The 12,154-nt window shown below is 47.8% G+C and overlaps 1 protein-coding gene across 1 annotated transcript; it reads left to right on the forward strand.

Annotated features, from left to right (window-relative positions):
- Positions 1-623: 623 nt before the first annotated feature.
- LOC149272619 (glucose-6-phosphate exchanger SLC37A2-like) lies at positions 624-10,745 on the forward strand. Its single transcript, XM_089506881.1, has 18 exons — positions 624-682; positions 2,430-2,511; positions 3,005-3,095; positions 3,879-3,957; positions 4,842-4,977; positions 5,055-5,131; positions 5,212-5,378; positions 5,595-5,632; positions 5,713-5,871; positions 5,963-6,053; positions 6,464-6,526; positions 6,737-6,822; positions 6,918-6,966; positions 7,053-7,126; positions 7,209-7,287; positions 7,522-7,619; positions 7,755-7,824; positions 10,642-10,745. The coding sequence occupies exons 1-18, from the start codon at positions 624-626 to the stop codon at positions 10,743-10,745; spliced, it is 1,602 nt and encodes a 533-aa protein (XP_089363007.1).
- Positions 10,746-12,154: the final 1,409 nt, after the last annotated feature.

The following is a 12,154-nucleotide window of genomic DNA, read 5'->3' on the forward strand; positions in this document are numbered from 1 at the left end:
TGTCCTACCCTTTGTACAGCACAAAAACATTTTGTTATTATTATCTTATATTTATATAGCACCAACAATTTATAAAAAATAATATATATGCAGCATTCCAGCTGTGATCTGAGCTAAATAATGCTTTGGGGTGGAAGGGGTTACATTCCAGAGTCTGGTGGGGGGAATGTGGGGCTTAACTATTCCAGTACCAGTTGAGGAAGGGTTAAATTAAATCTGTATGAAGGAATGATGGTCGCATCTCCAGGCAGAATACTTAAGGCTCCCACTCAACAAATATTTGGATGAATTGGTTACAATGTTTCCAGTCTGTACATAATGTTATTAGGACACACATGTGCCATGCATGGGTTAAATGTCAGACCACGCCCTCTCGGTCACATGGTGGGCTGGTCACGTGGTGTCTTCTAATTCCCATTCATTGTGAGGAGTTGAATGCCCAGCACTATATATTGGCAGCTGCCCTGGGCAGGGGTGCGAGGCTGTGGCTGGCAGTTCATCTTCCTCTAGCCTCCCTCGAGTTACCCCCCAGCCTTACAGTGGCAGCAACAGCGCATCTACCCCATATTCAGCTTCACCCACTGAGGGTCAGCAGCTCCTGAACCACCCACCCCCCAGTGATCATGAGATCCCCCCTGGCTCCAGCTGTTAGGCTCATCCAGGCTGTGTCTAGAGATGGATGGTAAGTATAACCCCCAGGGCTCTTTTACATCAGCCCCAGCTCTGCATTCCTGTAACCATAAACTCTTTTGCCCACGTACCCCTTTCTTTTTATTCTTTGCTACCCTTCATGCTACTAATATGTGCCCCGTTGGCTGGGTCTGTCTGTGTTTGAATGTGCCCCATCGCCTGTGTGTGTGAATGTGCCCTGTCTGCTGGGTCTGTCTGTGTGTGAATGTGCCCCATCGCCTGTGTGTGTGAATGTGCCTCATTGGCTGGGTCTGTCTGTGTGTGAATGTGCCCCATTGGCTGTGTGTGTGAATGTGCCCCGTCCGCTGGGTCTGTCTGTGTGAATGTGCCTCATTGGCTGGGTCTGTCTGTGTGTGAATGTGTATAATTTCCGACTGATTGCAAGCTCCTTGGTGCGCACCCGTCAGTCAGTTCCTGCAAATCAAGTGAAATGTGGTCCTGTAATGGAGGAGATGGGTTTATCTCTGTGGGGAGAGCTCTGGGTTTCTCGGGGCCCCAAGGAAAAGATTTATCAGGTGCCCAACTTTAGTGAAAAAATAATTCTGCATGTTTTCGACAATAAACTGAAAAGGATTTCTAAAGCATCTCCATCACTCATACGCAGAGGTCTCTCCGCCCCGTCCCTTTAAGGGGTGCCCAAGCAGCTCATATGGTGGCACTGCACTTGCATCTTTAGCCAAAAGCGCTAACAATCGAGCCACTAGCAGAGCTGTTTTGAAAAGATGTAAAGTTGCCGGATCCCGGCTGGGACAAAATGAAGCTTGGGTCCATGGTCTGCCGGTTATTAATGCTGGCGGGCTGCGTGACTCTCATTCCTGATACCATTACTCATATTACTGCGCATGTACAAACAAGCCTTATCTCTAGAAGCTCAGAATGTTTGCTGGGTATGAGGGGATCACAGGGCTCTACAGTCCTAAAAGCCCTGATAATGTGTATAGAAACAGCTTTATAAATTAAACGGGGTAAATAAAACCCACTAGTCTTCCAAATGCCCCACCCAGTTACACAACTGCCCCGGCCTGGCCATGCCAGACGGCGCGTGAGCCTCTAGCGCTAGAGATTGTTTCCAGCCGCGCAGGTCCCACTGTAACGCTATTATCACAAATATCTCAAGGCGACGGGCGATTTATACCCTGTGATGGGGCAGCAAGATGGCGGCTCCCGCATATAGCATGATGGGGGGGGGGACAGAGGGGTCACTGCAGTGACTAATAGAACCTCCATTCACAGAGAAAGATGTTAAACTCTGCCCGGTAATTGCCCCGGCCTCCCCGGTAGTTTGTTGCCCTTTATGTTCTGTTTCGAGGGGTTGCGCAATCTCCCTGCCTGCGGTGTTCACTGAATCAGTTCCTGCGTCTCGGTTTCCGCTGCTCCGTCTCGCGGTTCTTCGCCTGGCTGTGGAAATCGCTGGACGTTCTCTCTTACTGTTCGTTAAACATTTTTATTAAGCGCCCTCTTTATTGTTCTTTTGATTTCTTTCTTTGTGGTGTGGGGCTCCCCCCCCCTTGTTTTGCCCCCTGTTCAGTTTCTGCCCCCAGAGGACTTTTCTATTTAATTTTCAGGACTTTGGTAAAATTAGTGGCGTTATGGATGTCGACGATATTGATGTAAAGTCCTGGTAAATAGGGGGCAGTTGGAAGGAACTTCTGCCCCCGTGCCCCCCGGTCTGGATCGTCGTGGTTATGAGCTGGTGAAGAAAAGTCTTCTGTTTATGTCCCGGTATTTTTCCTCCCCAGGTACCGCGGATTTATCATCGTTCTGACTTTCCTGTTCTACACGAGTTACCATCTCTCCAGGAAGCCGATCAGCGTGGTGAAGGTGAGCCGTGTGCCGAATGCGCGGGTCACGCGTGTTCTTATGTGGATTTCTGTGTGTATCGAAGCGCGTACCTGGTTGTTTCGTGCAGTAATTTGTCCCTCGGGACGGACATTTTTGGGCCGATCATTTACTGGAATTATTTGAATAATAATATTTCCCAAATCATTCAGCCGCTTTCCTTTCTAATTAATTTGATTCCTCTTACCGGAAGCTGATGCCCGGCACCGGCTCGCTGCCGGAATAACCGTGTTAAACATGGCGTGTGGAGGAGATTCTTGGGCGCCCGTAAGTCGGGGCTCGTACCCTCTGCTGGCCCTGGGGGTCTCCATTTGAGCCTCGGCTGCTATAGGGGAGTATGGAATACGAAGTATGTTTGGAAGTATAATTCCCCCCAATTGGTCGCTCCCTGATTCAGGTTAATAATGTGTGATGGAGCTGCGGAATGATCCAGTACCGGTCTGCTCCCGTTTATTTGTTTCCTCTTATGTTTCAGAGCCAGCTCCACCGGAACTGCTCCGAGCTCCCGAATCCTCCGCCGAATGTTTCCCGTAATGACACGACGTGGTGCAGCTGGGCGCCGTTCGGTAAGTGCGTTACGAGAAGCGTCTGAGCCGTGCCTCTGCAGCCTGTCCTGGGAGTCTTTAACCCCTTTGTAGCGCACTGCATCCCGGAAGGGGTTAATCTTGAGAGTACTAATCTGAACCATAAATCAGACGCAATCTGCAGTTTGGCGAATGAACTGATTTCTCTGTTTATTTGGCTGTAAATGCTGTGAAAGTTGGCAGCTATTGGTTCCGGCTCCTGATTAATGGTGGCCGCCGATGAATTTATTGCTTTTCTTTCATTCTGAGTCATATCAGAAATCACATTAGCGATAAGTTTTCGCTCGGACTTGGAGAGACCGTTTGTTTGCTGGACTTCGGTGGGTTAATTTTTTTCCGCCCCAGATGATGCCGTTTTTTTCCAGACTGTTCTTGTGATTTTTGGGAAATGATGAATCTGGAAACTTCTCCTTTTCTATTTTTAGTTTTCAGAACAAACGTCTCATGGAAGGATTTTAAATCTTTATGTATTTTTTTTTCTTAGTCCAGTTATGATAAATATATGAATGAAACATCTTTTCAAACCACAACGACCCCCCCCCACCACCACAATGCTCCGCGGGCAAAGCTCTGTTTGTGGCCCTTTGTCATTACGCCAGCTTTATGTAAATTGCCCTGGTCGGGGTAAATGATAGCGTTGGTTGTTCTCTATAATAGTCTTTCCTTTTATGAAAACAAACCTCGGTACAAACTGCCCTTGAAGTGGCCAAATTACCAATTTCACGACTTTGTGGTTAGTGAATGTTTTTTTTGCTCCTTTTTTAGACCAATCAAATTACAAGGAGCTGCTTGGCGCCCTAGACACCTCCTTCTTGGTTGCCTACGCAATTGGGATGTTTTTTAGGTAAGTGAGGCTTTCTGCTCTGTGGGGGGCAGATTCTCCATTTTTTTTCCGGTGGGATGTTCGAGTCATGGGGCAAAACTGCATGAGAACTTGTGGTCCAATACCACCGCCCCCAACCCCCCCCCCCCCCGGTATAATGGGGTCTGATCAATGCGGCGAGACATTCATCCCAAATGCTGGGTTGTAAGGCGCCTTTCTGACTGCGATGGGTTATAACGCTCTGCACCCAGACCCCTGATCTTGAGACGGTCTCGGAGTGTTTGTTGGTTTAAAGGTCACTCCAGACCGGAGACCTGAGCCGTGGGGGGAGTTCACTAGTAAGGGGTAAATGTGAGACGTGTTCCTTGCCCCAGACGTGACCGTCGTTTTCTGCCTCGTTGTGACAGTTTTAGACTGTTTTCATCACACGTGATCTCGATGAGATACAAGCGCCGGTAAATTCTTGTAACAATAAGTATTTATAATGTATCTGGCCGCTCCGTGTCCTCGTTGTCTCGGATAATCCGGTAATTGCCGCTCCTTTAATATCAAACGGATCGAGTGCCGGATTCTCTATTGTTAACGTTTTTTGTCAAAAGGTAAAAGGGATCAAATTCACCATAAATTCTGTTAATAAATACACTGACGGCGTTCGCTTTAAAGGGCAGCAGAAACCGGAGCCTTAAAATAGTCATTATTAATAAACTAAGCAGATAAAGTGGCTAAATTCTGGCCACGAGCACCTCCGGTAATTAACCCATTGAGGCCCCGTTATAGTGTGGTATCGCGCATGCTGCCGGTGAGGTCTAAACGCGTTCTGAGACCTCTCCAAATCGCCTGTAAATGGCTGCTGGGGCGTTTCATGGTTTGTGCCACAGGAATTAACCCTTCCTATTCATTTTCAGTGGCATCTTTGGGGAACGCCTGCCCCTGAGGTACTACCTGTCTGGGGGTATGATACTCAGTGGATTATTCACCTCTCTTCTGGGGCTGGGGTATTACTGGGACATTCACTCTCTCTGGTACTTCATACTCTTCCAGGTAAGGACCTCTCTTTGCGATTACATGTTATGGTCTTTATTTACTATATTTACTAACTTTCCGCCGTTCCCCTGCAGATATTGAATGGTTTGGTCCAGACGACGGGATGGCCGTCTGTGGTGGCATGTATGGGAAACTGGTTTGGGAAAGGAAAGTAAGTGTCTGCGTCCGCACGGTGCCGGGAATCCGCAGTTAAACCTGAAATATTTCAGTCCTGATCTGTTTCCCCGACAGACGCGGGTTTATTATGGGAATCTGGAATTCTCACACGGCGGTCGGGAATATATTGGGCTCCCTGATTGCTGGAGCGTTCGTCTCGTCGGCGTGGGGCCTCTCCTTCATCGTGCCAGGAATTATAATTGCCTCCTGCGGGGTCATCTGCTTCCTCTTCCTCATCGAATGTAAGTTTATTGGTGTAAATATGGTGGGGACACGTTTAGTAACGTTGCGCATGAATCTTAATGCTGGTTCTTCCAGCTCTCCTTCGGTGTGTGAGCCTTTGGGGCAAATTCCTACTGTCCATGTAGTCTATCCACGCCACATTCCTCCCCGGCCCCTCATTCCTCTCACTTTAAATATTTATCAAACGGAAAGTAACCCTTTCCTTTTATTTCCAGATCCGGAAGACGTCGGGTGCGCATCTCCAGAGACGAACGTTCGTATTTACGCTGGTTGGTTGAAATTGTATCATATGTCGTGATTTCTTTTCTGATTGGCTTTTCATTCTGATTTCAGGAGGTGGTCGAGGACGACTTGGACAACATTCAGGTGTCGAGTAACAGTACGGAGGCCATCTTCAAGAGTCAGCCTTTAGACAGCGTCGACGAGTCCGGGAGCCACGCGGCTGGGGAGCATCCGCAAGCCATCAGTTTCCTGGGTGCGCTCCGGATACCGGTGCGTGAGTCCTGCCCTCGGCGGCCCGCGTGGATGGAAAACTTTGTGTGTTTAGTGGCGCCGATATGCTGACACCTTGTTTTACCCCCAGGGCGTAGTGGAGTTTGCACTCTGTCTCCTCTTTGCCAAGTTGGTCAGTTACACGTTCCTTTACTGGCTCCCTCTCTACATTTCCAACGTTGGTAAGAAACGCGGCTGATCGAGTCGCTCCATATAAACCGGTCCAGTGATTTTTCATTATTTGCTTAAAGACCCCTTTAGGAGTCCCGAGGCCTCTAGCTCTGTCCTTCTTTGCATAGCCCAGTTTTAGTAACTACTAGCTCCATGAATTATCGTTACACTGCTGCAAAGGAGTAGTGTGTGCAGGGAAAGGTTCCGCTGCTGAGGTTAATGCTGGGAGCCCAGTGGGTGTCATCACTCAATGGATTATTTCGGAAAGGTTTCAGAGATAATGGCTGCTGTCTTCAGTTGGGGTGAAGGCAGTGAGAAGGAGATAAGATCTGTAAATATTTTCAGCCGCTTCTCCAGAAACTCCATCCCTGACTCTCGCTGATCCGCATTTAATTTGCTCCCCCCCTCTGTTTATTTTCAGCACACTTTGACCCCAAAAAGGCTGGAGATCTGTCGACGCTGTTTGATGCCGGCGGCATTCTCGGTTCGTCATTTTCTTTTACTTAGTATTATTTCGGCTTAATATTCAGGGCATATCGAGTGCAAATTTTGGAACGTTTTTAGAATTGAATATTCCTTCTATTTTTTTTTTTTTATTTTTTTTTTTGCCGGAGTAGATTTCCGTGCTTTTTACTTTATAATTGTGTTCACTTAACATGATCTTGATTTTATTTGGTATGAATTCTCATAATAGGAGGGATTCTGGCCGGTGCCGTATCGGATTATTCCGGAGCGAGCGCCATCACATGTTCGGTTATGTTGGTCCTGACTGCGCCCATGGTAGGTGTGGGCAGCTCCAGATCTTTCTGAAGAGGCTGGCCTGTGTTTCGATTTTGCGTTTCTGCTCTTCATTAACGGGATTTTCTCTCCTTTAGCTGTTTGTTTACAATCAGTTCGGGCAGACGGAGGTTTCCACCACGATCAGTAAGCAGAACCCGCGTTTCTCTCCAGTTTAAATCCAGAATCGCGTCTTCCTCTAGGGTTGAAATGAATGCTTTCTTCTCTCGCAGCCATGCTGATCGTGTGCGGGATGCTGGTTAATGGACCCTACTCACTGATCACCACAGCGGTCTCGGCAGATTTGGTAAGGCCGTCTCTTACGGTGATGGCTGGAGGTTGCTGGATATGTTTTTGTGCCGGAGATGACCTTTCCGCGTTTCTCGCAGGGCACTCACGAGTCTCTCCGTGGGAACGCTAGGGCGCTGTCTACAGTCACGGCCATTATCGACGGTTCGGGATCAATAGGTCCGTACGTTTATTGAATATTTATTTATGTTGATTCAGAAAATGAGACCAATATTTGGTAAAACCGGTCGAGGTGCTTCGTTTATTGGTAACCGAGTGCGTTAGACTCTTTCAGGTATGATAGTCTCAGAAGCTTGCGATCTAACGCAGTTCAATTACTAGTGAGGAAGTCTATGCCACGTTTGGCTCTCTTCATGTCTTTCATTTAGTAAAATGTCACCGATTTACCCTCAGGGGCTGCACTCGGACCGTCTCTCGCCTCCGTCCTGTCCTCTAAAGGCTGGAATTATGTCTTCTACATGTTAATAGCGGCTGATATCTGCGCATGTTTGGTAAGATTCTCCTGATTGGGATCTGGCGGTGGTTTACAGTGTCGGATATGGCCAGGACGTGTCCGTCGGCGTCTGTTCGGCAGGCCGTGTCCTGCGCCCGATGCGTTTCATGTTAAGAATATTATTCTCTTCCAGTTGTTGTCACGATTGGTTTACAAGGAGGTGACCCGCTTGTGCCCGTGTTTCCGGAAGGCCAGAGGGTACGGTAATATAGTCTGCGTTGGCGGGGGCTGTGGCTTCATATAACTGCCATGGGGGGGTCAGGGATGGGTACTCCATGCATATAAAATGACTTCTTCTGAAATCGCACCCCAGTCGCATTCCGCATGCGGTCGATAACCACAAAGCGCGGTGTCTGAATCGGCCGGCGGCTTCCCGCGTTAGATGTCAGAAAATCCACTGATAAGGAAACCCGACCGCGTATCGACCAAACCTTTGAGGTCACGTTAAGCGTGTCTCCAGCAGCGGCCGTAGCGGAGTATTAATCTGTCTTCGTGTGTTTTATAGCGATAGCCTGAACCTAAAGCCCAGTAATGGTGGATGAGGGAACTTGTTACAAATAAGCGTTTGTCGTGAGTATAAGTGCTTCAGCTGGTGCAAAGTTTGGCGGGAAAATCAAATGGAAGCTTTATTACGAAACCTTTTCTCCAGGGGACAGAACAGGCCTCGGGCTCCGAGCCCCACGCGTTTCACCCATTGCTGCCGCTTCTCACATTATTAACACAATACTCCATTAATCCTCCAATAATCCATTAATAGATAACACTTCCAACAACGCAATCCATCCGGCCACCAGGTCAGCTCCATCCGGCCCGTCCAATCGATGGTCTTGTCCTAGACTGGGGAGCCATAAGCCCGTCCTGCGCATGTTTACTCTCCCTCAGAGCGTTATAATCATTAATCCTTCACTAACACGACATGGAAACCTGTGTTTCTGAAGCCCCGCGGCCTTTTCTGTCATAATTAATACCACCTCTAATTCTAAAACTCCATTCCTTTCCACCTCTTCTCTGCTTTAACTCTTTGCTGACTGCTCGTCCGGCTCAATGGAAATCCTCAGCTGGGCAGCCGTGAATTAAAAACATTTCGTTCAAATGTCCGTTACGAATTTTGGTATAAAAAGAGGTTATGGGGGAGGCCGCCTGCCGCACAGGGGCTTCTCGCCCGGTGCATAGTGATGCCGATGTATGGGTTTAAAAGCCATGGCTTCATTGTACTTTGGGAGCAGAACATGGGGGGGCCCGTCCCTTCCAGCTTGGGACCCCCACGCACACTTCAGTCCTCCCCCATGTGATCAGACAGTGTACAGAAGGGTTAATAAGGGACCTGTCCATTTAATGGGTTAAATTTAGTTCCAATGAGTCCTTTCAGGCGCAAACAAAAGAGATAATAAATGGGATGAAAGACGAGGATACAGACGTTTCCGGCGGGAGGATCATGAATAGGCAATTCTGCTTTTTTCCTCCAAATATTCTCTGCTTCTGGTCGGTCTCGCTCGCTGTATTGATCGCCCTGGGACAGATAGTTAACATTTTCTGCCATTGTTGATTCATTTGTGGATAATCTTGCAGATCCCGCAGGATTTTGGGGGTCCTGTGATTGCCCCCCCCCCCCCCTGCTGAGCCATCTCTGGGGAAACTCACGTGAATTCCATGTATTTCAGGTTTACGACGATGTGACCTCCGACGAAGCTCCACTCCCCGCTGGCAGGATCAGCCGTTATGCTGCTATTTAAAAAAAAAAAAATGAACAAACTCTGGAAGTTTTCTTTGATTTTTTGAGTAATGTTGAGGGATTTTAAAGAATATTCTGTAGATTTAAAAAAAAATTCCATTTGTCGTCCCCCCCCCCCCCATGTGACCATTAAACGTCCTTATTTTACTGTCTCATTTTTGTATTTATTTGCTGTAAGCGACTGCTGAGCGGATTTATAATCTATATATAGTAGCTGGTGGCCGTTCCTCCTTACTTGAGTGCAAGCTCCTGGGCCTCACCTCCACTGGTTAGCAAGCAGCCCCAGGCCTCCTTTGGGCAGAAATAGAAATACTAATTAAGAAAACTTCGTCTCAGGGCTGATGACACAGAGATATTGGGGCGCAGATGAAAGTCTGAACGTACTGCGCTACGGCTCCGAGGGGCCCCTCTCGTGTTCTGTGGTTTCCCCGGTGCTCTGGACAGTTCGTGGTGTTAATGAATTAATTAGCGAGGCTGGGATTCTATTCCTGTCCCTGATTATCTCATCCTATTCTATATTGCTCTGCCTCTGGGGATTGAGCTCAGGGGCCGAGTCCCCGGGGCCCGGCCCACTAATTGCCACCTGGAAGCGTTTCCAGGAAAACGCACATATCTTCTTCTAGGTGTGAAGCGTAAACGTTAATAAACTCAAGAGTCTCCATGAACCTCCTGGCACATCGGCTCCGTCCTGCCCGTAAAGCCCTAAACCTTAATCAGTCGTTGGTCTCGTCTTCAGGAGCCGTATCCCCATCCCATGCATGTTTAATCCCTTCACTGTATTACCCTCTACCACTTCTGCCGGGAGACTGTTCCACTTATCTACCACTTCTGTAATAATTCATCGTCTTTATATCTGTTTAAATGGCATCCAGCTAGAGATCAGCAACAAGACGCATCGAGAAAGTGTTACGAAAGGCTGTGAAATAATATCGGCTCGTGGCGTTGCGAGTAAACGGGGGGACGCCGTCCTGTCCACGTCTAGTGAAGTGTGGGCCCTGCGCAGAAACCATTATGATTTGTTTGCACGCATCAAGTATACGAAGGGTAATTACATAGAGATGGGGGAGATAATTAGCCTCCAATACACGGATGGTAAACCCCCCTAAAACAGGGGCTGCGCCCCTCGGTGTAGGCGCCACGGCACGGTGGCCCAGTCTGGGCCATTATACAGAGCCGAGTCCCACGAGTGAGCCACCAAGACACTGCCATGACAACCCACCTCCCGCGGTGCGCGCCGCCGGCAGCTAATTATCTCACCTTTATCTCCTCTCCTTTAAATCTGTGATAGCGGAAGATCAAAGCCACAGACACCACGGAGCGAACCTCGCCGCCGACCTCCCGCCAGACGCTGCTTACGCTCGGATCGTTTTATCGTTCCTGCCAAAAGCGTAAACGGGACGTTTCTGGGATCATTTATCTGGGGAAATCGGGTTGTGCTGGGGGGACATGGGGTCCGCAGCATCCCACTCCAGACAGAAGACCATCTACGTGGACGTCGGTGGGAACATTCACAAGGTGGGGGATTTACTCATTCTATATATTCATAAAGCGTCTCATTAACACTTTGTTTCCCCCTCATGCACCCGGGTGGCAGCTCGGTATCTTTATAAATATTTGAGACACCGCCTGTTACTGGTGCAGGACTCGGGGGCCGGGCCACTCTGCAGAAAGCCTGCATTAAACGAAACCTGTCCTGTTCTAGCGTATAATTATTCACTTTGCGATACCTTTGGGTGGGCTTCCCGTTGCGTTACCCGTAAAGCCACCGTCTACTTAATGTTTTTTTCAGGTAACTTTCAGCCACCAAAGCAGCTCATCAGAAATCAAAGATCTGCTCTGTGCCTGCGCCGGGCTGCCACGGTATTACTGCTTATTAATGTAATTACAACATACTGAACCGTAACGATGCATTTACACATCTGTCCCAACCCAGAAGGGTTAATCCCGGCAGCGGGATAGTTATATAATAAATCATAATTAAATAATAACAATAATTAATAAATAATATATCTTATTGCAAACAATCGCTAATATCGATATATAAATAAAGTTCATATTAACCATTTTACGTTTTTTTTTCTGGCGCCAGACAAACCTCGGTGACGCTCGTCGATTCGTTCGGCACATTTATTGCTACAGACACGACGATTCCGGCCAATTCAAGGAGGTAAAATCTGTTATCAGACATTATACATTACTATGCGTTATACAGGGGCCGGCTCACTGATTTAACTATACATTATACAGGGTCCGGCTCGCTGATTTATCTATACATTATACAGGGGCCGGTCACTGATTTATCTATACATTATACAGGGGGCCGGTCACTGATTTAACTATACATTATACAGGGTCCGGCTCGCTGATTTATCTATACATTATACAGGGGCCGGTCACTGATTTATCTATACATTATACAGGGGCCGGTCACTGATTTATCTATACATTGTACAGGGGGCCGGTCACTGATTTATCTATACATTGTACAGGGGGCCGGTCACTGATTTATCTATACATTATACAGGGGCCGGTCACTGATTTATCTATACATTATACAGGGGCCGGTCACTGATTTATCTATACATTATACAGGGGGCCGGTCACTGATTTATCTATACATTATACAGGGGCCGGTCACTGATTTATCTATACATTATACAGGGTCCGGCTCGCTGATTTATCTATACATTATACAGGGGCCGGTCACTGATTTAAATATACATTATACAGGGGCCGGTCACTGATTTATCTATACATTATACAGGGGGCCGGCGCACTGATTTAACTACACATTATACAGG

The sequence above is a fragment of the Sceloporus occidentalis genome, unplaced genomic scaffold (genome assembly GCF_023333645.1).
Source record: "Sceloporus occidentalis isolate IW3139 unplaced genomic scaffold, rSceOcc1.0.p SCAF_430, whole genome shotgun sequence".
Classification (NCBI taxonomy): Eukaryota; Metazoa; Chordata; class Lepidosauria; order Squamata; family Phrynosomatidae; genus Sceloporus; species Sceloporus occidentalis.

What these genes read in the sequence shown, in the direction of transcription:
- LOC149272619 (XM_089506881.1), top strand. Translation starts at nt 624, where the DNA reads ATGAGATCCCCCCTGGCTCCAGCTGTTAGGCTCATCCAGGCTGTGTCT. An exon ending in GCTGTGTCTAGAGATGGATG is followed by an intron (nt 683 to 2,429) that starts GTAAGTATAACC and finishes TTTCCTCCCCAG; the next exon opens with GTACCGCGGATTTATCATCG. An exon ending in CTGATATCTGCGCATGTTTG is followed by an intron (nt 7,620 to 7,754) that starts GTAAGATTCTCC and finishes ATTCTCTTCCAG; the next exon opens with TTGTTGTCACGATTGGTTTA.